This window comes from Trichogramma pretiosum, unplaced genomic scaffold, assembly GCF_000599845.2.
Source record: "Trichogramma pretiosum strain Unisexual culture from Peru unplaced genomic scaffold, Tpre_2.0 scaffold140, whole genome shotgun sequence".
In the NCBI taxonomy this organism is placed as follows: domain Eukaryota; kingdom Metazoa; phylum Arthropoda; class Insecta; order Hymenoptera; family Trichogrammatidae; genus Trichogramma; species Trichogramma pretiosum.
This window is the reverse complement of record NW_019641659.1, coordinates 181,824-207,954: the sequence shown is the minus strand read 5'-3', so window position 1 is coordinate 207,954 and position 26,131 is coordinate 181,824. Positions and strand designations below refer to the sequence as shown.

Sequence of the window (26,131 nt, the reverse complement as noted above, 5' to 3'; positions counted from 1 at the left end):
ACGTTTGATTATTTCCTTTAGGTATTGATGTTGAGTTTTTTTATTTATATAGATTTTTCGAATGTTGTCTAAATGTTGGAATTGATAAAAACCGATAAAATTTAGTCTGGACTAAAAAAATCAACTTTTTTTGAGAACAAATGAATGAGGGTTAATTAATTGAAAAATCAATACTGTTATTTTTTATTTTACTTTTTATTCATTTGAATAAAATGATACAAATGAAATCTACAAAATTTATTTACACAAGGCCATTACAAAGGTACTGTATAAATCTTCGCTCTTCTAGACTTGCAATAATTACTTGAAGCCTGGAAAAGGTGCCCATCGCCGGAAAAACTTCTTCGCCAATATTTTGCACAGGTAGGCGTCGCAATCCTTTCTGCTATTAAACGATATGTAACTTTATGTATGCGAGTTTTCAGCAAAAGCGTATTTACACAATATCCGTACAATATTTTATATAGCACAAAAGCTCACGAGTAGCGGCAAAGTTGAAATTTTTAGTTTAGTGTGACACAAAGTTATTTATGCGTTTTAAAATACCAAAAATATTTTTTATCTTTATTTCAAGTATTTATGCGACGCTTGAAAAAAGTTCTTAATTTTGCAATTTTTACAAAATATATTTTTTGATAAGCCTTGGCAAAGAGTACATTAATATTCGAAATAACTTCGTCAAAATGCGAGCATAATTTTTGATTTTCTCAAGAACGTGACTTTTGTGAAAGCAAAATATCAAACCTACGTCATATGTGTAACCGTGGATACTTTTACCTGCATGTATTATTTTGATTTTGTCAACTGATATTTACTTTTCCTATTCGAGTAACCGATATTTTTTCTTAATCTAATTTTCTACCTTAATGCATTAGCGGCTCAATCATACATGTTCAATCAATTGAAACAATAACGCACTTGACTATTATTATTTTAATTTATTTCTGTATAATTAAGTAGATAGTTTAGCACAGTAGAATCATGCATTGATACAAAATTTTGCAGCAACGTAATTTAAAATATTTGATAGTTAAGTTCGTGCCCGTTTTATTTTTAACAATTCATATCATTCGTTTTTCAAGGGGCGGGACTAACATCGCACTTGGCGAGGTATAGAGCCGTAGCCCCACCCACTGGCTTTCGCGATGGTTATCATTTTTCGTTAATATACGATTACTTACAGGCCTGCAACAAACGATTTTATAAACACTTTTGTGGGGGACTAAAACCTTTAGTTGGGAAAAAGTCTATAGCATAAAATCCCATGTTTAATTTTTATCAATTAAATCCGTAACATTTATACTAGTTTTATCGTGATTAATAAACATTTGTTGAGTTTAACGTTATCGCTTGGTAATATGGTTACTGACAAAAATTGTATCTGGTGACAAAACTATAATTCGCTAATTGATGTAGTTTATAATTTCTGTAAATTATTTTCATTGACATTGCCTGCCTCAAGCAGATTTTTCATTTAATTCATGAAATATTACATTTAATGAAGGAAGCAGAGCATTCTATATCACACAGTGTTATTCGTCAGTTTAAGATTTTTTTTATAAACTGATTATAATAAACCACCGAAAGTACTAAAATGAAAACTAACAAATGAACGAGTGACCGATTTTAGCTACTTGCGCTTTTCTTTATTTTTCATTCGTTACACCTGAAAATAATCTTTTCTTTTATAATACGTACTCATTTGGCTTATACATTTAAACAATGATGGATCATCCATATTGCAGTAAAAGTACAATTTATAAATGTAGTAATAAAACACAGAAGAAATAGTATATTCCTCAACGGGTTCAGCTATGGTTTTTTAGCAAAACGAGGGATTATAGCACAAGCCGAAGGGGAGTGCTGTAACGAGTTTTGTTAAAAAACCATACCTGCGCCAGTTGATAATACTATTTTTTCCTACGAGAGCCTAAAATTGAGTTACAACTTTCGCCTTTATATTCTGAGTTATTGCGTGCGAGCTAATGATTTTTAGTATAGCAATGAACGCCGAATAAAGAGTCAAGAATCCCTGTTCTTCGATAACCATTTTTTTAAATCAATATTTTATGCAATAGTATGACGAAAACGCCTTTAGGGCACTTGTTGCATAATAGTAATTTAAAATACAAGTGCAATGAGTAACACTTTTTAGCACTGTTGAGTTTAGGGCCCATACTCAGCGAACTTGGGACAGAAAGAGTAAGTAGTATACTATACCGTTAAAGAAAGAGATGAAAATAACTTCAAGTTTTGGGGCTTGTTGCTCATTTTCATTCCAAACATGTATAATCATAGTGTTGGGTAAAGTGGCCAGTTATGAGCCACCAAAGAAATGCTTCATCACTTTGTTCACTTATAGAAATCGTGCATAAAATCAAAAAATTTTCCAACAGTACCTTCTGGAAACAAAAAAGGTAACCTTTCGAATTAATACTTATATTTGATAAATAAAAACCTAATATTTGTCAAAAAGTGATTAAAGCCAAAAAATGTGAATTAGACAAGTTATGAACCACCCTACTGACCGTCAATGATTCTGAACTTGGGACGCGGTTAAATTTTTATTTTCGAGCACCGAACGTATAAAAAATGAACGAACGTGCTTCGAAATGTATGAGGAACCTTCTGTCATCATTCTTTAAAATTGAAGCCCCCAGAACTGGATGGACAATTTTATTGCATAGCCCAGTTATGGGCCATGGTAGAGTTGTAAATCGTATAAAAAAAGTGGAGCTATAAATTTTTTTCTGGAAGAATAATATTAATAGAAGTAGGAAAAATGTTATCAGGTCAATTTCTAATTTTAATATTAATTTCAATTTATTTAAATAATAGCTCAAAGTGACCCATAACAGGCTGCTTTACTCTATAGTTACAATTTTTTTAAATTTTATTAATGCAAGAAAAATGTTTATACATTCAGACATTAATTTTTATGGTATAAAACAGATTATTATTAATTAAATTAACTACTTAAATTAATTAAATTACTTTAATTTAATTTTAATTAAATTACTAGTATATTACAATATTTGAGTAGTATCTGCAAACCTTAGTGTGATCCAATACTTTTAGAATGCTTTTTTTATTACAGTAACAATTTCCTAATAAACACACTTAACTAAATCATAATAACCGCGCGCTTGGAATAAAACATCGCGAGACTGCGCAATCTATCATCGTGAAACCCAGCTGCCGCAGGCAGCTACAACAGCCTACAAACGGCCAAGTCACATTACATAGCGACGCTGTTTGTAGCACATTCGCACATAACCTTACGTACTTGTCGCCGGTACTAGTTGAAATTTCATTTACAATTTCGCTTTAAGTGAACGATCAATCTTTAACAATGGCGTACAAAGGACCACCAAAAGTGCAAAAAGTTATGGTACAACCCATCAACTTGATCTTCCGTTATCTTCAAAATCGTTCACGTGTGCAAGTTTGGTTATTCGAGAACGTTAATCTTCGCATCGAGGGACACATTGTTGGCTTTGACGAGTACATGAATCTCGTGTTGGACGATGCCGAGGAATATCACGTCAAGACCAAAAACAGGAAACAACTTGGTCGCATTATGCTAAAAGGCGATAATATTACGTTGATACAGAATACTAATCCTAGTGCTAATTAGGAGCCGTTCTTCGTTGTATTATAAATTTAAATAATACATACCTTCGATAGTTAATGAACTTTTACTTGTCAATTTGTTTTGATCAATAAAATGCAAGTGTAAACAAAAAACTGAATGGCAACCAAAACTCATTGAGTGCTCAATGTATGCATAGCATTGTATCGAATTAAATATAAAATGTAACTCTTGTAAAAAAAGAATTAAACTGTAAGTTTTTAAAAAAGTTTAAATAATTTCCAGTTACTACTAATTTTTACCTTCATTCATTTATATAAAATTAATAATTATCTTTAAACTGTCAAAAATTTGAATTCTTTTAGAAACTGTAATATTTTACATCATATTACGAGAACACATAAAGTAGGTAAACAATAATTTGAAACAAGTCAACATAAAACAACTTATTCTGCATTTTATTATGAAAAATCTTTTACATATATTTGTATAATTTGTATAAAACTTACAAGACATTAGAACATGAAATGTACAAGCACTATTTTTTTGCTTTGTCAACAATTCATGAACATATAGTGTAAATATATCATTCGTTCTTGAATTTTAACATTCATCCTTAAATTTAAAACTAACTAATAGTTTTTATAGTATAACACTAAAATTTAATTAAACAAAAGGTGAAGTTTTTAAATCTGGATAGATATTTAAACTTCATGTTCTCTCTTTTTCAAAATTTTTTATGTAAGCATCTTAATGACTAAGTCATTGAATCTTGTCTTGATTAGATTTCTGTATCCTTGGAAAAATAAATTCATTTTTATCATTATATTAATCACATTTTTGTCATTGCATTATCAGAACAATAGTCTGTTTGTTGCGTAATAAAATACATTTTTTTTAGTAATCAATTTGCAAAACTTATCAATGAATGATCAGCTTGTTAGTTATGAAAAAATTAAATTCATGTTATGAACAGGTCGTTGTGAGTGATATAATTCAGTTGATTCAACCATTGTCATGAACATTTTTGCACATCTCAGCTCAGTTTGAATGTTTTTAAAAATTTTTAAGGAAACAAGCACAAATCATTCATTACTAGTGAATTCCATTATATTATGGCATTTTGCTCTTAATTTACATCGTGGCAGTCCTGCCTCCACTTTTGGGCAGCCTCATGTCTGGCATCTGGCACCAATTGAGATCGCATACCACCTAAAACATTGCTGGTAGCCTCTGTAGCCAAAATAATTGGCTTCACAACAGTTGGTGGTATTTGGCGTAACACTCCACCTACTGCTCCAGACACTCCCTTCTGCTCATGTTCTTCACTTGCAACTCGAACTAACTGATTTGCAGTTTCTCCCAAACCCTGAAAAATATTGTAAAATTTAACTTGCTCATTTCTATTTTTGAAAGCATGATTGAAAGCTAATAGCTGAGTCTAATTATTTAATGAAATTACCTCTTTAACAAGAATATATGCATTAGCAACTCCCTCTCGAATATCTAATGGTTGACTATATCGTTTTCTACGACCTCTTTGTCCTTTAGTTTTAATGCTACGAACACTGGGTCCAGGGCTAACCATATCATATGCAGTTTCAGCAGTACTTTGAATCGCATGCACTAATCGAGAAGTTAATTCAAGAGCTGCCATTGCTGTGGAAGTTGTAAAGCTGTTGGCACCTCTTTGTAAACCTCTCACTATTCTTCCATCTTTTTGGTACTGTTCAATTGGCAACCAAAATAGGTCGCGTATTCCTTGAACTGAAAAAAAATGTAACAAATGAAATATTTGATCAAATTCTACTAAAAAACCTTGATTCTCTTTGAAAAATTATTGAAAAAAAAACTTACATAGTTGAACTAAGGAGTGCATAGGACCTACTCCACCTAGTAAACTTGGTAATTGATTTTTTTTTATATCCTGTGTCCACTCTGATAACAAATAAGACATAAGCTTATCGAATCCAAGAATGCCTTGACGATTGGTCAATCTTTTCAGTCTTAATTCTGAACAATTCAATTGACCCAGACCCATCAATAGGCCAGCTAGGGGTCCATGAGTGAGATCAACTCGTTTACCATGGTAATCCAATCGGACTAAGACTTCCGGTGCAAAGGTTATTTTTCTACAAAAAAAACGTTAATAAATTATTCAAAAATTATATAAATCACATAAGAATTTTTGGAATGCTTAAACTCACCTAAAGTATACTGGTTGTCCTGACTCTTGTGTCTCATTAATGGTCTTGGCGCTTGATTTGTTCTCCTTAATGGTGAGCTCATCCTCTAATAATATCATTAAATTCTGATCAATATTTGCGTTTTGCGAGATATTTATAGTATTTTTAGTATCGAAATCATCCTCCTCTTCGTTAACACTCATGACTGGTGGATGGTGCGTCGGTGTGCCTTGCTTAGATCCTGGAGAAACAGGCACATTATTGCCCATAGTTTCGGTGTTTGGTTTTATTCCATTGCTCAATTCAGTAAAGAAATTGATCAAAAACAACAAACTGTCTTGATCAATATTCAACCTTAGAGGTAGCAGACTTAGTTTTAGACAACATTCTTGAGCCGATTGTTTAGGATCCGGTCGGATGTGAATAGCTTTCATGGCAAACATATTGGCGTGTGATTGTCTAGGCTTGGTTTCACTACTGTACTGATAAAGAAACTTGTTAATATGCGAACTAGCCAAACGATCTCGTATTTCGATTTCACTGATGAGGAGAATTTGGCAAGAGGCTTCGCGAGTGTTGTCAGGATAAAGTTCATGCTGGAAACGAATTTTATTTAATTGAAATTCCATGAGGACATCGAGGCGGCGATGAGGTCCTCCTAACTCTTGCCAATCGAGAGGGCCATTTTTAACTTGACGATTGTTAGGAGAGTTCGGCATACTTCCGAAACGGACTCTATTTGGTGATGAACTGCTATAGCCAACACTTTCAATCGCAGATCGACTTCTAAAAATAAACAACAGTAATGTCAATTGATTTTTTCAAATTTTTGTAAAATATCATTACGAAAAGAAAATATACTTTTAGTTTTGATCTCACCTTGCTTGACTGCAATTGCTGTAATATGTTGAGTTATCATTTATGGTAATGTGCTTTTTAGCTACCGGTTGCGTATCTCCGAAATCTTTTCCGCCATAGATATGCCACACTAGTGTCATCTCGCATAACGTATATCTTAAACTCGCCGGTGGGAAATTTTTTGGTGCTTGCAACAAATCCTTCTTTCCCAAAGGTATCGAAAAATGGTTATCAACTATTCTTAATGATTCTTGAGACAACAACCGAACTTCTGGTACTCCATGCCGAGGCATAATTCCAACACCCGCTTCCTCACCAAGTATACAGAAATCCTCATCTCCGTCGTCAAAATCAAGCAAATGATGATCGTCCAACGATGGACTGCTAAACCCTTTTGACGTTGTTGATGATTTTTTAAAAGTATCGCTAACCGCAGGATTCGACTCGTCCGGAAAAAAGAAAACTTCTACCTGATCATTTCGTTTGGGTGATTTCTGATCGGGTTTTTCAGTTGTACCTGCATTGATGATTTGATCAATTTAACAATGAAAATGTTTTTACATATTCATTAGACTAAAAATGATGCTTACCTTTAACAGTGTCTTCCATGGCTTCCTCCATTAGACTATTTACCCTTTCAATTTGACTTTTACTAAGTAGATTGATACTTTCATCTCCTAGTAGACTTTCGCCATCTTCGGAGCTAGGTACAGTGGTACTCTCCTCGTTACCAGTACTTGGTGCAAGGTCACCGTCACTAGCAAAATATGTTAATAATTGCATTAGAGCTCGCCCTGAATCCGAGCAAGTGCGTACGTGTAACACATCGTTGCTCGCACGAAGGTCTACTCTGGGGGCTCCTCCACACATTTTTTCATTTAAGCGCAGAGATAGCTCAAAAAGGCCCAGATCCATAACGCACACATAATCTCTACGTAAGTCGACGAGTTTACCCATCTTATCAGAGATGAAAAGGGCCAAATCTTCAGCAATGAAGCGAAGAGTAGAAGTATTAGTTTGCGCTGCGATATTGCTCGAAACACTGAAGCTACCTATTGTAACCATTGATCTCAGAGGCAAATGAATTGGCCTAAAATTAAATAATTATTTTATTGTTAACTATCGCAATTTATTACAACTTCAGAATAAAATTTGAAAATCAAAAATCAGTACCTATAATCAATTGTGCACTCCCATAGATGAACATGCAATTCAGTCAAAACTCCAGGTGGTATGTAACCTGAAACTGGGTGATCCATAACGTCGAGGCAATCGGTTAATTGCGTAAACCAGAATGTCTGCGATAAACAAACGCGATGGCTCAGCGTAGCCTGACTGATTCCGATAGCAACTCTGAAAGTCTGTACACATGAAATTTCATAAGTAATATAATAAACATATATATCGTAAAGTTTGCAAAGAATGAATAATTTGAAAAAAAACTACCTTGACTCGATGTGTTTCATGAGCACTTTGAATCTTAATAGCAACTGATAACATATCTTTCTCAATGGCATTTACGGCTATATTAGCACCAGGTTCGCTTCGATAAATCGTGCGATGGCAATGCTTTGGGATAATGCTGTTGATGGACCTCAAGGGTGGAGCTTGCGATGGTATCGTATTAATACCACAATGATAAAGCGTCACTTCTTTCCCTAAAATGCAAACATAGCCCAAATTCTCGTCTCCTTTGTAGCTAGAAACCGAGAACATAGTTGCGTCTTCTATCCGTATTACTAATTCACCCTGTTGACCAGGAATCACATTTTGCATAGAATCCCGAACCGGTGTGAACATAGTGAATAAACCCTGATTTATTGTAAGGGTAATCGACACTTTACTTTGGCCATTTTTCATCAAACGATTGTGCCGGTGTTTATTAGTGACTCTGCTAGTCGTTGATTGAAATATACCGTCTTCTTCTGAGTCCGAATCTGAGTCATATTGGATGCCGCTCTTACACATGCTAAATCTAGGAAAATATATGTTATTTATTATTATTATTTATTTTTTTATTATTAGCAATTATTATTTAAAAACTCACTTCGGATAAACGGATTCTTGCAAGAGTGTTGAAGCTATATCAAGACTAGCGTTTGTATCGGTTGGCAACGCAGACTTTCTTTTGGGAGCCGAGGGTTCCCAAAGCAAAAGATCAGTATTCAATCTATTGTATATTAGCTCATACAAATGCTTTGATGGAATTTGGACGGAAGCACAGGGTAAGCCGATTTCCAGTTGTATCCTTACATTACGTGTGCCTTCTTCGATAAATTCGTTCATTTCTTGCCTGTTCCCAGGTATTATTAATTCTTCGCTTTCTCTGTACAACAAAAATGGAAAATTAGTTTTTTGATTATGCTTAACTGAACCAAATAACTTTTTATCAGATCTATTACTTTTGTTCCGAACTATCCTTGTCATGCTGATTCTGCGGCCTCGAATGCGGTGTATCAGACTCGTGAATAACTTTTTTTGAGCTGAACGGCGACGGCTGATGTCTAGGTGCATTTTCCAGCGTATCATCCAGACTACTATCCAATTCTCCTTCACTACTATCCTCCAGAGGTCCACCTACATGTTGTGGAAAAATGCTTACGACGATTCTTGGCCAGCCAAATCCTTCATCTTCGTTTTGCAACGAACCATCTGCACGTTCACATTTGTCGGATGACGCTTTAGCAATTTCTAGAGGTACATCTGAATCCGCTTCAGTGTAAGTGACCAAAACGCGACGACACTGAATTTCCAAACGTGAGAGATACGGTTTGCGACTTTCGAATAGTGTTTGTGCTTTGGCGTCAGTGAGATGCAATGTCATGTAGTCGGGCCTGATTGAGCGTTTCCACCAAGGAACGCGGTCATATCGAGGACGTAAATCCGGAATGGGAAACCTAGTAAATAAGTAAATAAAAACAATTTCAGTACGTTTTATTTCATTTGATAACATTTATCGAAATTTTATTCAATACCTCAAGATAATAATGCATTTACTAGCATTAACTTTGATATCCGTGCGAGAATCTGGCAGTGGACTTTCGACCGCTTGATAAAACAATGTCTGTTGATTCTGAATGAAAAAATATCGAATGTTAAATTTATTTATTTAGAACTTTTATTAATTTCTAAAACTTACGATATTTCCTCTAGCTACAGTACTGGCTGGACTTGATACACATATTGGCTCAGGATTCAAAAGCATTGATATTCTATCGATTATTGATATGTCCAATTCACACTGACAAGGTTTCAATGTGATGCTAAGATTTAAAAAAAAATTGTTAAGAGAAATTTAAGGATATTATAATATAATATAATTATAATTCGGACTTACTCAAATTCTGTTCGGGGATTACTATACTTTGTAATTTGTCCTTGTCTCACAGCTCTCATACTGTACTTGAAACGCATTTCAAAATCAGTTTTATTCAAAAAAGCTGAGTTAGGTGTACTCTCTCTGAGAAAACTCAACAGTTCTATGAACGTGGCATTGATAGAATTATTACTATTTGAAGCTTCTATCAAACATTCAACAATTTCCAAGCTTGCTAGAGTTAGGCCACCTGATGTTGTGCAGAACTGCGATGTTTTCTTTTCGCTACATTCTAATACTAATGGAGCTGCTAAAAATCTAAAGAAACATAATTTAATTTTTACTATAATAATCTATAATAATTTTTATAATGAATTAATTAGGATTAAATGAATATTATTACCTCAAATGGCTAAGTTGACATGCATCAGCAAAGAGTTTTGAGGCTCTTTCAAAATCTTTATTACCATATCCACTGGCTGTGAACTTGTGGATTTTCTGAAAAAACTCTTCAGCTTTACTTGTCATCATTTTTATGCTAGCTTTAGTTGGTCCGTATCCTTCCATACCAGTGGTAAGTATATTCTCATGCAATAACACTACAGCAATCGATGACACTCTTACGTGGAACTGCGACGTTTCCGCCGATGGATCAGAATCTACAGTGTGCCTGTATTTGTGCTGACGATGAGAATTGTTTATGGAACTTTTTGAGCTAAAACTACTTGTCATTATGCTTCCATCCATGCTAGTATTATTGCTTGTAATAGAATTATTCATATTTGAACTCGCACTAGTGTTATGCATGCGCATTGGTAAAAATTCATCTTCGTTGTCCGAATCGTCAAGTGACGCAGTTGACCAGCCTTGAGTATTTCGTAAATCCTATAAGATTTCGTCGATAAATCGTAATCATAATTCGAAAAAGTTCATAAATTTAAAAATCTACTTACTAATGTTTTCAAACTTTGCGCAGGATTGATTTGACTGAAAAGTTCACGTTCTACTCTATTGAAATCGCTATTAACCATTGGCTTTTCGGTACAAACTGGTCTAGGAGCTACATTACTAATATCTTCCATATCTGGTGAAGCAAGGCCTTGCATTAATTCGAGTAAAAGGTGCACTTGCCGTGGGCTCATGAACATAGTAAGAGAGCCTAGGGTAACTATTAATTCTACCTGAAATTGTAATAAACGTTAATATCAGCTTTCATTAATTTCAAATTGATATATTTTCAATACTTACTTTAGGTCCTAAAACGCCTTCTCCACGTTTTAGCTTTAATTTGATTTCTTGACGACCAGATAATTTAGCAAAAATAATTGGATTAGATTCATTCAAGTTATTTACTATATTTTTATCTGGTGGAGTTTGCATATTTTGCGTTGGAGATATTTGTGCGGAAGAAAATTGCCCATCTGAAGTCTAAAATTAAAGTTCATCATTATTTAAGAAAAATTGACAAAGTATAAAAAATAATTACAGGTTTTTAATTCTTTTTTGTAGCACACCTTAGAATCTGGAGTTGAACCCCTACTTGTGGTCATAACACTTTTAGAAAATGTTCTTGCCCTTGATGGAAATTCATCAGCATGAAAAGTGACACCTTCTAAATAAAAACGTTTTGTCGAAAAAGCAGAGACTACATATCCTTTGGCTGATTGATTAGAATCAAGAGCAACATTTGGAGATGGATCTGATCCTGCTTCGTCAGAGTATTCCAAGTTTTGAATACGAATTTCCATTGCAACTCCTGTTGCTGAATCAAGTGGCACATGTTCCAAACGTATCACAGTATCCAAAAAACGTATTTTTACTTTACTCAGTACTACAAAAAAATGTATACATTATTAAAAAAGTTTTTTTTAACTATTCAAATTTTCAGGTCCTAGTTTTCATACTCGAATCAATTGTTTGAGCAAAAGTTTCGATTCCTTCCAGTGGCTGCGAATTTCCTGCAGTATTAGAGTCTTGCTGCAAGCACTCTTGTGCCAGTTGCATACTGGAAGTCATTGAGCTCCACATCGATTCAAACATAGATGTTCCATCATCAGTTCTTTGTCTAGGTTGAACCGTCATTCTTAAACCAGTTACTTCAATGTAACTTGCTTCACTGAGTAAAGCTGACCAAGGTATACTGACTGACATTTCAGCAACAAATCCATCAACAAATTCAATGGGCAAGTGTTGTTGTTCGCCCAGCTCGTTAAGAGCCTAAAATAATGGGAAAATTTTATATTGTATGTATTTTTTAAAAAACAATGAAATTTCATGCAAATTTGTAATTACGTAATATACATTTTTTCTGACGATAGCTGTGCTAACATATTGAAAATTTATATTGAATTTGATTCTATACGTAGGATATGATTTTCACTCATATAATGTTTCAATGAATCACAAGTTAATGTATTATTAAATTAAAATTTTTTAAAATTATAATCTTTAAATTGATATTGATTAGGTTTGATGCATCAGAATAGAAAATATTTTTTTGATTGAATTATATCTTGAAGAAACTATTGGAAGTATTAAATAGATTTCATCTTTATATATAGTTTTGTTTATTAATATAGAACCAATTCAAAGAACTAATGGATAAGTATAGAATTATTGTTATAAAAAACACTTCAATAAATATATTTGTACCTGTACATCCAGACTGACATTAGTGACCCGTCCGGTGCCATTATAAAGATCTACTGTCAGTTGATCTAAAGTAAGTTTTTCTTCTAAGAATTGTCCAAGATAGCGCTGCAGCAAGTATCTGCAGGCTCTCTTCTTTATACCTTCTGACCATGGCAAATATCCTAGCCAAGACATAGCTCTCACTTATGAGCCCTTGTTGGGCTAAATCATCATTCATGAAGCTGCACAGTCATGCTCCAGAATCGACTCGCACTGGATAGTAAAAGTTAGCTCGAAAGAAGTTGAAAACAAAGAGAACTGAGAGAGCGATCGAACGCGTATGTAGATGTATGCGTATATCTATATATCTGCCAACTATACTAAAGAACGATGTCCAACGAAGGCGCCGTTCGAGTAAACAATAGAAAGAAAAGGCGCAGATAAGCGCTCGGACTGCAACCGTTCAAAATCGAACGCAATCGTTGTAATGTATGCGTACCGCACTAGTTTCGGAGTCGAGACACGTTAAAGACGCAGAAGCAGCAATGATAGTATGGCAGGCAGTACGAACAGTGTATGCTATTTGTGAGCTTATGCGCGATCGCTTTGAGAATCCAGCACGTGTACACTTGTCATATGCAACAACGTAGCTCTGTTAACTAATAATATAACAGCTGCAGAACTGACAGTCACCCCAAAAAACGTTGGACTTGATATACGATGGCTACGCGACGATTCTCGTTTTTTGATAGTTACGCGTATTCTTTCAAAATATCCCACTACTTATTCTCTGGTTCGCAACGCGCTAGGAAATCCAGCGTAAATATATCCAACGTAGAAGTAGTGTCGTCGCGGAGTGCGTCGTTGTTGTCCCCTTCTTTGTACTGCGAGCTCTCGGTGTATGTTTTCGTTTTTGCGGGATTGATCGAAAACAGCTGATGGTGGCTGCGCTGCGAGTACAATAACACAGCGTGCGTATATATATATATACGGTATTAAAGTGTGTATGCTCGTGGCGATGCACAGCTTCCACACGCTGCGGAAAGGTGCAGTCAGTCGCGTCGTTGTGCTTCCTGTCGCGCGTGCGAAGCTGCTGCGAAACGAGAATTGCTCCGCGAGGATCCGATTCTTTTTTTTTTTATTTTCTCTCGTCTGGGTTGCTACCACTGCGGCTACATAAAACAACGCGCAGTGTCCATGACCTCTAGCTAACGAGAGTAAAAAAAATGACGCAGGCCTTTGATATATGTGCTCTCGAGCCTCGAATACGTTCCTTTGTGACTTTGTGTGCGAGCTCGTACGTATGCCAGTGTGAGTATATGTGTGTATGTGTGTGTGTTCACTATATGTTTACAACTTTAAATGCTGCTCGCGTGCGTAGTTGTGTCCATAAGTTCATGAGACTCCAAAAACTCGCTCTCACTTTTTCGTAGTCGCTGAGCGTCGTTGAAGACATGTATTAAAGAGCAGCTGAGGATTCACGAGGCAGCCCAAATGTGTACAATGTATCGCGCGATCGCACCAATGTTACGAGGCACTCGCGTTTTTCCAGTTTCACTCGTCGGCTCGATCGTCTTTTCTTGCGTTGTTTTGCGCACTCTGCACGTATCGCTGCTACATTTTCGTAATCGAGCACGAAGCCCACCCGTCAATTATTACGATACCAGACGATATCTCGCGTCGATCGCTGCGTGCAGCAGAATTGTGCAGCAGTATATAGGAGCAACGGGCTTGAGAACTTTGCTCGTCGTCGTCGTCGTTGTCGTCTTATTAAAATAATCTATAATGGTCAGCGCGCGCTCGTGTACACTCGACTCGACAAAGTCTTTTTTTTTATCTTTTATTTTTCGCAAGCTAGTCGCAGTGGACTACACGCGCTCGCACGAACGCATTATACTTATGCAGTGCTGCTGCTGCTGCTTGTCTACAGTCGCGCTGACTGGCTCGGCGATATTGGGCGCATACGTGCTGAGCATGTGTGTGTGAGTGATCTCGATGCATATACGTGCATGTGCAATAGTGCACGCGTGTCGGTGGCGAGGCGCTACTCGTCGGGCGCATGTCGCGCGACAAGCAGCTGTATTTGACGTCTCTAAACTCGAATAAAGGCTACTGCAGCTTAGGCTCGGCACATGCTCTCTTATACCTAGGTATATATATAATGTTTGTGTGCATCGAGTCGAGGCGCGCGAAGCGATGCAGCACATTGCAGAGCAAAGCCCACACGGAGTCGAAGCCACAGCACGCATTATATGTAATACAAAGTAATGTATTTATAAGATAAGAGAGGGAGAGCCGAGAAGGGATGACTGTTGGTGTCACATATATACGCTGCTGCCTCGAGCTGCACATGCTCGCGCGCTCAGCTGCCTCGGGGCTCTGCAAAATTTTGCACTGCACTCGTAAACACGCACGCGTTTTCCTCGTTACATTTACTCTGCAGCGATCATGTATAGGTATACCTATATATATTATGCTCCGTACGTATAAAGTCGATGCGAGCCAGAGGAATAAGTTGCGCGCGCAACAGTGTTGCCAGATTATGACTAATATTGTAATGCATTTTTTTTTGCACTTGCACTTTTCTCACTGAACGCGATGCATGTACTTTTCACTTCGATTTACTTGGGAGCTCGCTTAGTAATGTACATTTTTATAGCTCATCTGCTACCGAACGATTTTATACGACTTTTCTCGGCAACTCGATTGCCGAGCTTTTTCCAATTTACGATGAAAACTTCGAATGACGATTGCAAGCATCGATCTACACGAACAAAACCAATCGCTTTGGTCGAATTTTTTCCAGCCCTTCGAGAATTCGCTCATTTCATTTTTTTAAATTTATATTGAGTCATTCAATAATAAAAAAAATTTATCTTTTTTTCTGTACGACTAATATTTTTCCATGTTATGTGCAGAGTTACTTTATTAACGGCTCTCTAATTGCACGTAATTGCGCTAATTTATACTATCCGTCAAAATATGTATTCGAAAAATTACGTCTTCGTTATTTACGACGAAGCCATTAAATTTTCAAAATAAAACGAAAACTTATTTTACTTGCATTTCATTACATTACTGAATAATAAAAAAAAGACGCTCGATCGCGCAATTTTTAATACGTAATGATTTTTCTACTTGAGTATTCACCACAAGGAAAATACTGCATTTCAAGATTCTATTGAAGTAATTCATGTGTATCAGCATATACCTTACATATGTAATTTTGATAAATAGCTATTTTATGTACTAATCTTTTTTTGTCATTCTTCGTTAATATTGAAACGACATAAAAACCGGTAATGATTCATGCATTACATTAATGATTATTGCATTGAGGAATCTGAATGCACTTGTAAAAACCTGAATGCATTCTTGAATCAAGAGTGAGACATCGCTATGAGAATTTAAATAAATAATACGTTTCTCATTTGAACTATGGAAAAAAGGATGCCGTCGCTTTCATTCATTAGCAATTACCACGCGCTAAATATGCGTTATATATGAAAAAATTTGAATTTAACAGGCCTCCATGACATTGGCAACACCGCGTACACGAAAGTATGTAATATTCATACCTCTCTCTCTATTGCGTGCGAGTAACACAGACGAATCACGAGCAAGTGCAACTGTCAGCAAGAAGCAGTTCCTCGCTCGTGCGCATCTTTGTTATGGTCTGTATACGATGCACTACGCACATCCGCCCATCTGTCAGATTTTGGATTCGATATCGTATTAGTCGTAGAAAGTACAACGTGTGAATGGGGCCTCGCGACGTATAAATATGTACGTATACGAAATAAACTAATTGCGTGATTGATTTATATAAGTGACGCATACAGCAAAGTGAATGTTCGTTTACATTTGATGATATATTAGTTCGAAATTTTATATATAGTAAATATATCATTGATGACGTTTTTATTTTTCTATATTGTGACTGTTTTTGCCAGCAGAAAAATCAACCTGACTCGATGCCAATCCAATTTCGATTGTTTTTGCTAAGGTGTTAAACGATATCCAGGATTAAGTGTTAAAAGTGACCAGCTATAAAAAACAAATTGTATTTTAAGTGAAGGATTAACCTCAAACCCATTTTAACTCTTGAGTATCAGTAATTGACACTTGTTTCAAAATAGTAATAAACAATGGCGTTTACAAATGTCTTACTCTTAAGCCAAATTGCTGGATATGTGGTGGCTCTCATTTTATCATTGTGTGTCATTGTACCTATGAGCTTGCACATAAATGAATTCAGGTATTGCTTTAATTCTTTGTTTTATCAATGTCTCTTACTGAAATTGGACTTTTCAAGCTATCAACTGATTTTAATCTTTTACAGAGGACATTGTTTACTGTTTTCAACTGGCAATTGGAGAGAAAGTGATGGTCAATTTGTTGCAGATTGGGCTTCCAGAATGTACTGTGACTACACTATTTTTGTAGGCTTAGTACTATTTTTAGTATCAGCTGTTCAGATTTATCGCTCATCGATGCTTATGTATAAAGGCAAAGATAGCTCTTTTTTTTCTGCATTTATTGATGTAATATTATCAGTTTTTTTAACCGGCGTTACATTAATCGCTGCTGTAATAATTACTCTTGGTTTCATGAGCTGGTGTCAATGTATGACAAAACGTTTTCCCTCTTGTGAATTATCAGCCGGTAATGATATTGATAAATCTGACAGTATAGATACTACTGGTTTCCACATTGAGTTAGGAGTAGCTCAATTTGCAGCTTGGAGTAGTCTCTCGATCTGGGTTGGTCTATCAGTTTTTGCCACATTAAAATTACTTCGTTACCATCAATTAGAAAATATGAAAGTTTCCATGTACAGAGAAAGACAAAAGCTGATTGAAGCAGCTAGCAATGTAAGCAGTGTAAGTAATGCTAGCAGTCCTAAAGAAATAAGCTAAATCTAAAAATTTTAAAACGGTTTCTTTACCACTTTTATCCCATAATAAGACTGTGATCATTGTAGTATTTACAAAAATTTTATTGAAATTTCAAAGCTAGTTTGATCTATCATTTTATTTATCATATATCGTAAACATATCATATCAAAAATGTGGTGTAAAATATATTTTTTATTTTGAATATAACATTTAAGGCAATGAATTATTAAAAATTATTATTCAATTTTGAAATGAAAAATGCTTTTAAATGAATAAAATAATGTACACAAGTTTATTTGATGAAATAATTTTTGTAAATATACACACAATATACCTACAGTGTACATCATACCATAATATCATGTATGCAGGTTTAATATACAAATGTTAAAATAGAAAATTAATTAGAATGACATAATCATGAAAAGAACTGTAAAAAATTAACATTATTAGTTTGTGTACATAATTGACATACTATGTAGATGCATCATTATAGATTATTTCTTAAATATTTAATTAATAAAGTAAAAGTTCTTATAAAATATCACAGAGAATTAGGATTTTCCTCCATAAATAACTTTACAGTGACCCAACTTATTTCTCCGACTACCAGGTGGACAAGCATTTCGATTGTTGGGCGGTGCACCAACAATGAAAAAAGGTATAAGAGACGTATCGACGCATTCGAGTTCTAAAGTATCTTGGTTAACATAAAGGTGTGACTGGTCGCCGCAAACTCCGCCAACTTTGCGCATCTCGTAGCAGCTGTCTTTGAAGATCACGTAATTGTCTTTGAGACAATGATTAAAAATGCATTTCGGGTACGGGCTGTCCAGTCCAGCATAAGCATAATGTCCAAGGGGGCAAGGACCTTGAGTATAAACTTCGTAGCATGCATCTTCTTTTTCGAAGAATACAAAGTAAGGCTTGCAATCGCAAATTTGTGCATCGGTGTAGAATATCATGTTCTCTGGACAAGTTACGTTAGACTGAACAGGTGGATTGCTGGTTGACTCTGTTGCTGATTCTAGGGTAGAAGTCGATTCAGAACTCGTGGTAATCGGAGGTGTCGTGGACTCTACAGGTGTTGCTGATGTTGATGAAGTCCCAATATCTTGCCAACGATCCTGCAAGTTCATTAATCGTATTTAGAAGTGATTTTTATCTTTTATTTACAGGTTTTGGACTGTCTAAATATTTTTAAAATTAATTTTTTTCATAACTCAAGGATATACAAGTCTTAGAATTGATTGTTAATTCTATCTATTTTTAAGAAACAAGTCTAAATGAATTTTCAAAATCAATGATTACTGATGAGCAAAGATTGAAAAAATTCTAAATATGCGGTTTTGATGCATTTCTTTCAAGTTTTTCAATGTAAGCAAAATGGAAGGTGCGTATTATATGACAATCATCGATCTATTATTATTTTCCGCTTCATCGGGTTTTCCAATGCTCACGTGTCTGCATCCGCACAAGGAAAAGTTAATTATTGCAATTTAAATGCGCGAATTCTCGCGACTGTTTGAATTTCTTGAGAATCAACACATCCGTATAATTTGTGTCAAAAAAGCAGTGAATAATAAATAGCCTTTGCACAATGAAAACCCACTTTCAAATTAATTTAATTTGGTTACAGTGAGGGCGAGAAAAGGTGCACCAAATATCTCTTCAACTTACTGATTCCTCGTTGGATTCAATCATTTTCATGTTTACAAATTCATGGTTGATGTGATCATCGTCGCGGAATATGATATCCTGCGTGCTGAACAATCTCACGAAGAAAACCAAACACACAACCGTCTTATACAAAATGATCATTTTGCTGCCGAACTATTTAAAGCTATAACCCTTTAAAAACTTTTGTTTATAAACCTGACGAGTTTCACTGCTGAGCATTAACTGAGAGCGAGACTCGATTCGATTTTTCAACAAATTCGCATAAAAGAGTCGAGAATCGTAATTGTTGTTATTATTATTATTACCGGTTTCTCGCGCTGCGAGTCTGTATCGATGTGAGTTGTGACTACTATTTCATACGTAATCGGTGAGATGCATTGATCGGCAATTTAATATTCCTGCGTAAATACGCCGGTACTGGATGATGCGATTGAAAAAAAATATACATATTGGCGATGTTCAATTCAATTTGTAACTACGCAGTCTTAAAATGGCCTTCAGTAAACCTTACTCAAGGTAATCGCCTCTCATTTCATTCTCATTTTTTACATTGCCATCAACGCTGTTTTTCTTTCTTTGATACTCATACAATGTACTCGATGAATATTATCTCGTGACTATAAAATAAATTGAATATTAACGAATGAGCTTTTGATTGATGTAGTTGGAATTGTGAATGATGATGTGTTTTTCTTGAAAAAATATTTTTTAAATCGAGAACTTACGCATACCTTAAAATAAATAGTTTTTATTATACTTTTGGGTGATATTATTATAGTGACAGATTAGAAAAAGTCCCAACCCCCACACAAACTTCATTTGCCGTTCATGCAATTCGAAGATCATTAATATGAGGTTTTGGATTAATGAAAGTACTTAAAAATAGATAAAACGATTATGAGAGCTTTTACTAGTTTTTAAAAAATGTAGAAAACATATTTTGGTTTGAATTAAGTTATTAAATGGTTTCCACGTTGTTTTTTTAGATGTAACATATTGCTATTACCGATCACTTTTCTCGTAGTAGCAATTAATTGCTTGCCCCATTCACAGCTCCAAACAAGAAGTGAAAAAAATTCTCGGCTGATCGTTGCATGAGCCAAAATATAAGCGTATTCAGCAATCGTCTGATTAAAAAATAAAGTACAAACCACAAAAGTGAACTCAAGGCGTAACGATAGCTGAACATGCGGGCTCATAAGTAATATATACCTAATCGTTTCAGCACAGTTTTTATTGAAATTTTACGAAAACTATGCGCATCCATTAGACTGACAAAAAAATTTTTTTTAAATTGTCGGGACGCCCCCTCAATCTTTTCAAACCCCAAAAAAAATAATCTCTCTGCAAAATTTCAGCTCACATGAAGAAAAAAACCCGTGCCACAAGACGAGTGTTGATTTACATTAAATCAACACTCTTTTTGTGGCACGGGTTTTTTATTCATACGGGCTGAAATTTTTCCGAGATAAATATTACAGTTAGATTGCCTCAAAACTGTGCTGATCACAAAAATACCACAGGGGAATAAATTGGTGTATGATAATCAAATGATAAATCAAAACATATATTTTTTAAATGTATTTATTTGAATAATATAGAAAATCTGTCATATTTAATAATACCAGATATTAAAAGTACTTTCAATGTGCATATTGATATCATGAATTTTGACCTGCAGCTGCTAAGCAAATATGAAACCAATCTGCATTCGTAAGTGTATCGATGATCATTTCACAGCACAAAATTGGCAGCCGAAAGTGCGTCAGCTCCAAAAATGAATGCAATGTCCAGCAGCGGGAAAATCCTCTTAATAGCTTTTCGCACAGATGTTTGGTACAAACGTCAAGGGAAAGCTCTCCATATATGTGCAAGGAGGGTAACTCGAAGTGGTACTTACATGTGAGTAATTTCGCCGCCTCTTCGGGTTTTAAATGGATCAGGTCGTAGAGCGACAGCTTTGGATCATCACGACTTAAAATTATCTCTTTTGCTGTGCTTGTGAACGTCTCACCATTATACCAACATTTATCCAAATCCGCCGAAATCTTGAACAATCCGAGCTTGCCAAAAACTTTCATGACCGACAGGGCGACGCTTGAGTCCATCTCGAATCCTTTTTCCTCTAACCGGTCGATGATGGCCAGAGTGCTAGACACTAGTCTCAATTTTTCAATACGATTGCTCCATTTGTATGCCACTGGTTTCCATCTCTTGTCAAAGTAACTTTCAGTGAGGAAAGCGAAGTTAGACAGACTAGCACCATGATCTAAAAGTAAATCGACAGTATTCGTCAAGAGATTTGCTACAGCCCATTGCAGCGGTGTCCGACCAAACTTGTCCTGAGCATCGACGTCAACTATCTGCTGCATGTCGTTGTTAATCTTGAAGAATGATTTCGCCAAGTCATCTTCAATTCCCTGGCAAATCTTGTGTAGAGGCGTCGATCCGTCCTTGTTAGCTAAATTTGGATCAGCGCCTCTTTTCAACATGAATTCCACCACTTCCTTTTTGCCTTCAGCAAAAAAAGCCAACATCAGCGGTGTATCACCCGCATTGTTCCGAACATTGACCTGCAACGGTTGATATTTTTTGTCGCTGAGCTTGAATAACATCTCTGCCAAATCGTTTTGACAATGTTCTCTGCGTATATAGTGCAAAGCTGTCCAACCATGTGCATCGCATACATTTGGATTAGCGCCGCTTCTCAGTAGCAATTCAGTCACATTTTTGCTTTTGTGGAAAAGAGCTACATGAAGTGGAGAATAACCTGTTTTTTGCACAGGGAAATTGGGATCCTGTCCTAGCTCGAGGGATTTTCTGACGATGTCTTCGCAGTCAAACGCGCAGGCCACATGAAAGTGCGAGAGGCCGGACTCGTCTATGTAATTCACGTCAATCCTGTTGTAAATTTTAAATAATTCATGGACGACGGTGAAGGGGGCATTCCATTTATACGCATGATGCACTGCAGTTGTGCGATGTAACAATTTGCTTTCCTTATTGACTTTAGGCTTGTCTTTGTAACCGGTACGAGCCACAAACCTGATGAATTGTTCTCCTAGTTTCTTATATTCTTTACTCCAGGAATAAACGGAATCCATAAGAAGACATTCAATCTCTTTGGGCCGAAAAATTTCCTGGAGGTTAGGAAGTTGTCCTTCCCAATTTTTGATTGAAGGATAAATGTTTTTTAAAAATTTGCGTCGCTCTTTTTTGCTCTCCAATTTGACATTTTCTAGTAAGCTCTTAACTTTTGAAAAGTTGAATTGGTCACAGTATTGCATATCTATGTCTTCCGAGTCATTTTCGTCGATTATTTCGCAGATTACGTTCGAGAACATCGTTTTATGCCTTAATAAACAAACACATTCACATATAATTTAAGATATAATTTAATTTAAGATATTTTTATTTATTTAACAATACTCACGTGTTGCAATCGATACAATTGTTGTTCACAGTGCAATTTCGTATCGTATTCGATCTATTCAAATGCACTACGATCTATAATAGTAATAGTGTGAGTAAAAAACACGTGGTGGAAGATCCAAAAAATAGACGTAAGCTTAATAAGCGTAAATCCACTGAAGTGAGAGCAGCACGCGTTACGCGTATCGGCTTGTATCACTTGTATGTCTATTACGTCAAAGCGGGAGATGGCGCGTCGAGCGTTATCAGTGCGACTGCGCTTAGCGTTGCCAACAAAATAAACACAAAAATATCTACGTTTAAAAATTAATCTATTGAATCGATGAAATATAAGTACTTAATTTTCAACAAATCTTTGCACAATTATATGGGTACGTATGCACGATTTGTGAACTAAATTTTCAATATAAATAAAACAGCGATAAAGGCGGTGCCAAAGTCAAATTTATTAAAACAGGCGGTGGACGGGAGTGCGTAATCAACCACTGCCTCGTCACCTAGTCGACGTTTCGCCGACCACTTTGTCGGCCTCTTCAGGACTAAATTTTCGAACAAATCAAGGCCACGTCGATCGTCGTTTTTTTCCTGCGGTTTAGTAAAAAATCAAGCAATTGTCGACTTCAAAACATTTTCATACTACTAGTTATTTAATTGAGTAAAAAATTTCATCATTTTTTTAAAAACCTCATATAAACTTGTAAGCTCAAATAATACGTTATGTGATCATTGTGCTTTTATAACAGCAATTAACATCCGGTATATTAAAACCATTCGTGAACTATCTTTACTAGGCAAATTTACTAAAAAATCAAATTTTCCAAACACAATTTCTTCATTGAATATCTGAATATGTACTTGTTTTATTAGTGAAACCCTCTTTACTTAGATTTTATAATTATAAATTTTTATGAATGGATTTTGTCAAAACTGAAGAATAATTCGAAAGGTTGTTATATTAATGATGAAGTTTTACACTGTAGCAAATAAAAATTTAAATATGAGTTAGTAAGATTGAATGTATCAAGTATTGATTTTGATTTATAGAAGTAAAAGTTGTCTGAAAATAATTTTAAGCCTGACTGACAAATACATTCTTATATAAAATTATTACCAATTAGATGTGATTAATAATAAAAAAAATACAGCATTTTTGATATTTACAAGTTGTATTATATTAATCACATTCACAACCTTATTCTAAGCATATAATTAATTGTTCAAAAAAATCCACTTAACACACAAGTCTATAAGAGATGTATCGTCCAGCAGTTTCTGAAGGCCGAATAATTTTTACAACTTGGCCTCTTTTTAGTCCAAAGTATCTAGAAACTGGATCGTTTTGCTGAATCCTCATAAGCTGATTTTCTTTTAATTTATAACGACTTAAAAGTTCTTCTTTTTCATCTGGTGACAGTACAATGTGTTCTGGGACAAGCTCATGCTCTGTAATGTTGATAAGCAGTTCTGATTCAAGAAATTGTTCCAGAATATATTTTGGAGCCATATCCACAAGAGATTGTTTAGCCGATGGAGTCATTCCACTTTGAACCACAATGATAGCCCTGTAAAAAAAGTAAACGTTAAATCTGATTGTTTTATTGAAAAATTATAAGATTCTTTTGTGTGCTATTAAACCGTATAATTCAAATTATCATATAATTTAAATATTAATGCAGATTATTATTTGACTATGTTGAAACCAAAAGTATATTCCGCTTATTCAACTTAAGTTTCCACAATAAAATACTTATTTTAAAATTTAAATATCAAACAAGTGTTGGTTTTTACAGTTAGTGTCTTTGTCAAGTAAATGTTATTGGATAGTATTAATTTTTTGTATAAAAAGAGACAGAAAATCAAGTTTTTTGCAATATTAATAATGAAAGAATAATTGTTAATGAAGTGTATCCTTATGTCATTTTAGTGAGCGACTAGATATTTTTGAAATTTTAATAAAGCATAATTTTACCTGTGAATCTTTTCTTCCTGCATTCTAGTACAGTATGTCTTGATAACTTTGATACCAATTTTGTGATCATCTGGGAAGAAAACAAACAGCTGATCGGTTGGATCATCATTGTGGGCAACTAAAACGATCAAATCGCTACGTGCTGGCCTTTTTTCACTTGGTTTATCGCCAAATTGTTCTTTGAATTGATCAAGAGTTTGATCCAATTCATCCTGTGTTACAAGATAACCTCTGTCATGGCAAAGCTGCATTACAGTTTTGCGAATACGCCAGAGTTTGTAGATTTCAGCCTCGTCATCCATGGTTGTTGGTTGAAAGTTTTAAAAAACTGATGTATAGAAATGAACAAAACTTTTTTTTATAAATCACGGTCAGATGAATGAGAAGTTGGAGACACGAGGAGCGGCAAATGGTCAATGCTACAGTGCGTGAACACTTGTTTATGTTTTCAAGGTAGTACAGTATTAGGTTAGAAGTTGGAACTGACTCGCCGACAGAGGACACTAAGAAGCAGCCAACAGCGCCAAACTCGTACATGAAACTCGTCAGTAATTCAAATGCGGGAAATTGAATTTTTCTTTCATAAGCAGTTGACAATTTCATACAAAAAACGTAAACTACGTGTCACTTGATACGCGTTATTAAAGTAACACTTATCAAGTTTATTGGGTAAACCTTCTAATTCCCGATCACCCGCGAGTAATCGATCGGCGTGACGTATTATTTGAATAATTAGCTGTTAAAATATAATTCTGACGCAATAAAAACTTTTCACTTTTTTAAATATTATATTTTCAGAGAAATTTTTATTTCGGCACTTGAAAATTATCAACAATTTTTGAGATTTTTAAAATTACCCTGTTCGGAAACTAGTCTACATACTCGATAAAATAGTTGACTTTGTTTTCAAACGATGAACTTTAATAATTTCCATGTAAATATTTAAATTTTTAAAAATGAATATCAACAGGCTCCTAATGCATTTCAAGATAGGTATATACATTTATAGTTTAGTACGGTGGTCGGTGTACTGAACGCATTTTTTAGCTTGAATAATTTTTTAAGAAATATTACCAGCTTCTTTGATCGAATGTAATATACTCACATTATACTTTTAGAATTTTTTTTAACGTTATTCATAATTTCCATAAGTAAACTAAGTGAGAATTTTTCTCGAGTGGTAAGTATTAGCAGATTTACCGTCTGCACACATAATTTGATTGTTTTGATTATTTAATTTGTTTATTATTGGGACTGTGGGGTATAAACCCCCATACGGTCCATAATGTAATTAATTTTTTTGTTTTATACTTTCCAGTAAACCACATGAGAACAATATAATAAGATAATTCAAGTATTAACGAGCATCGATAAGGCGTCAAGATCGCAATTAAAATTTTTGTTTTTCTGACCAAAGAAATTGTTGAAAGTATCTATTTTTACGCGTTTGTGTGCTCAGCTATTGAGAAATCGATGGCTCAATTTTATGTGTCGATGGCTGATTATTTGTCAACCCACCTGATCGAATAATTTTTCGTTTATCACCTTTTTTCAGAGGCCATAAGTTTT

At 35.0% G+C, this 26,131-nt stretch overlaps 6 protein-coding genes across 11 annotated transcripts; 2 read left to right on the top strand and 4 right to left on the bottom strand.

Moving 5' to 3' along the window:
* The first annotated feature begins 3,224 nt into the window (after positions 1-3,224).
* Positions 3,225-3,867, top strand: LOC106656256 (probable small nuclear ribonucleoprotein E). Its single transcript, XM_014377094.2, has one exon. The coding sequence runs from the start codon at positions 3,353-3,355 to the stop codon at positions 3,635-3,637; it is 285 nt and encodes a 94-aa protein (XP_014232580.1). The 5' UTR covers positions 3,225-3,352; the 3' UTR covers positions 3,638-3,867.
* Positions 3,868-4,029: 162 nt separating this feature from the next.
* On the bottom strand, positions 4,030-12,778 carry LOC106656253 (autophagy-related protein 2 homolog A). Its single transcript, XM_014377087.1, has 19 exons — positions 12,605-12,778; positions 11,857-12,169; positions 11,467-11,783; positions 11,201-11,380; positions 10,906-11,133; positions 10,356-10,837; positions 9,974-10,270; positions 9,776-9,899; positions 9,612-9,709; positions 9,039-9,533; positions 8,684-8,962; positions 8,083-8,611; positions 7,810-7,997; positions 7,227-7,726; positions 6,658-7,153; positions 5,800-6,564; positions 5,450-5,724; positions 5,055-5,359; positions 4,030-4,961 (listed from the first exon to the last, which is right to left on the bottom strand). The coding sequence occupies exons 1-19, from the start codon at positions 12,776-12,778 to the stop codon at positions 4,722-4,724; spliced, it is 6,285 nt and encodes a 2,094-aa protein (XP_014232573.1). The 3' UTR covers positions 4,030-4,721.
* A 16-nt stretch (positions 12,779-12,794) lies between these two features.
* LOC106656255 (transmembrane protein 179) lies at positions 12,795-17,735 on the top strand. Of its 6 annotated transcripts, none has more exons than XM_014377089.2 (3): positions 12,795-13,880; positions 16,110-16,841; positions 16,926-17,735. In XM_014377089.2, exons 2-3 carry the CDS (start codon positions 16,732-16,734, stop codon positions 17,500-17,502), a joined length of 687 nt encoding a protein of 228 aa, XP_014232575.1. In that variant the 5' UTR covers positions 12,795-13,880; positions 16,110-16,731; the 3' UTR covers positions 17,503-17,735. The 6 variants fall into 6 exon arrangements, with proteins under 6 accessions (XP_014232575.1, XP_023315977.1, XP_023315978.1 ...); XM_023460209.1 differs by lacking the exon at positions 12,795-13,880 and adding an exon at positions 13,965-15,039; XM_023460210.1 differs by lacking the exon at positions 12,795-13,880 and having other exon boundaries at positions 15,097-16,369; positions 16,540-16,841.
* A 1-nt stretch (position 17,736) lies between these two features.
* LOC106656254 lies at positions 17,737-19,485 on the bottom strand. The gene is made up of 2 exons (XM_014377088.2): positions 19,162-19,485; positions 17,737-18,608 (listed from the first exon to the last, which is right to left on the bottom strand). The coding sequence occupies exons 1-2, from the start codon at positions 19,300-19,302 to the stop codon at positions 18,036-18,038; spliced, it is 714 nt and encodes a 237-aa protein (XP_014232574.1). The 5' UTR covers positions 19,303-19,485; the 3' UTR covers positions 17,737-18,035.
* Positions 19,486-20,822: 1,337 nt separating this feature from the next.
* On the bottom strand, positions 20,823-23,341 carry LOC106655959. The gene is made up of 2 exons (XM_014376568.2): positions 22,595-23,341; positions 20,823-22,515 (listed from the first exon to the last, which is right to left on the bottom strand). The coding sequence occupies exon 2, from the start codon at positions 22,503-22,505 to the stop codon at positions 20,823-20,825; it is 1,683 nt and encodes a 560-aa protein (XP_014232054.1). The 5' UTR covers positions 22,506-22,515; positions 22,595-23,341.
* Positions 23,342-23,428: 87 nt separating this feature from the next.
* On the bottom strand, positions 23,429-25,027 carry LOC106656123 (DNA-directed RNA polymerases I, II, and III subunit RPABC1). Its single transcript, XM_014376809.2, has 2 exons — positions 24,563-25,027; positions 23,429-24,155 (listed from the first exon to the last, which is right to left on the bottom strand). The coding sequence occupies exons 1-2, from the start codon at positions 24,862-24,864 to the stop codon at positions 23,825-23,827; spliced, it is 633 nt and encodes a 210-aa protein (XP_014232295.1). The 5' UTR covers positions 24,865-25,027; the 3' UTR covers positions 23,429-23,824.
* Between the last annotated feature and the right edge of the window lie 1,104 nt (positions 25,028-26,131).

What these genes read in the sequence shown, in the direction of transcription:
- LOC106656254 (XM_014377088.2), bottom strand. Translation starts at nt 19,302, where the DNA reads ATGATCATTTTGTATAAGACGGTTGTGTGTTTGGTTTTCTTCGTGAGA. An exon ending in TTGAATCCAACGAGGAATCA is followed by an intron (nt 18,609 to 19,161) that starts GTAAGTTGAAGA and finishes ATGAACTTGCAG; the next exon opens with GATCGTTGGCAAGATATTGG.
- LOC106656123 (XM_014376809.2), bottom strand. Translation starts at nt 24,864, where the DNA reads ATGGATGACGAGGCTGAAATCTACAAACTCTGGCGTATTCGCAAAACT. An exon ending in CAGGAAGAAAAGATTCACAG is followed by an intron (nt 24,156 to 24,562) that starts GTAAAATTATGC and finishes CTTTTTTTACAG; the next exon opens with GGCTATCATTGTGGTTCAAA.
- LOC106656256 (XM_014377094.2), top strand. Translation starts at nt 3,353, where the DNA reads ATGGCGTACAAAGGACCACCAAAAGTGCAAAAAGTTATGGTACAACCC.
- LOC106656255 (XM_014377089.2), top strand. Translation starts at nt 16,732, where the DNA reads ATGGCGTTTACAAATGTCTTACTCTTAAGCCAAATTGCTGGATATGTG. An exon ending in TTGCACATAAATGAATTCAG is followed by an intron (nt 16,842 to 16,925) that starts GTATTGCTTTAA and finishes AATCTTTTACAG; the next exon opens with AGGACATTGTTTACTGTTTT.
- LOC106655959 (XM_014376568.2), bottom strand. Translation starts at nt 22,505, where the DNA reads ATGTTCTCGAACGTAATCTGCGAAATAATCGACGAAAATGACTCGGAA.
- LOC106656253 (XM_014377087.1), bottom strand. Translation starts at nt 12,778, where the DNA reads ATGTCTTGGCTAGGATATTTGCCATGGTCAGAAGGTATAAAGAAGAGA. An exon ending in CGCAAAGTTTGAAAACATTA is followed by an intron (nt 10,838 to 10,905) that starts GTAAGTAGATTT and finishes GAAATCTTATAG; the next exon opens with GATTTACGAAATACTCAAGG. An exon ending in GCACTCCTTAGTTCAACTAT is followed by an intron (nt 5,360 to 5,449) that starts GTAAGTTTTTTT and finishes ATTTTTTTTCAG; the next exon opens with TTCAAGGAATACGCGACCTA.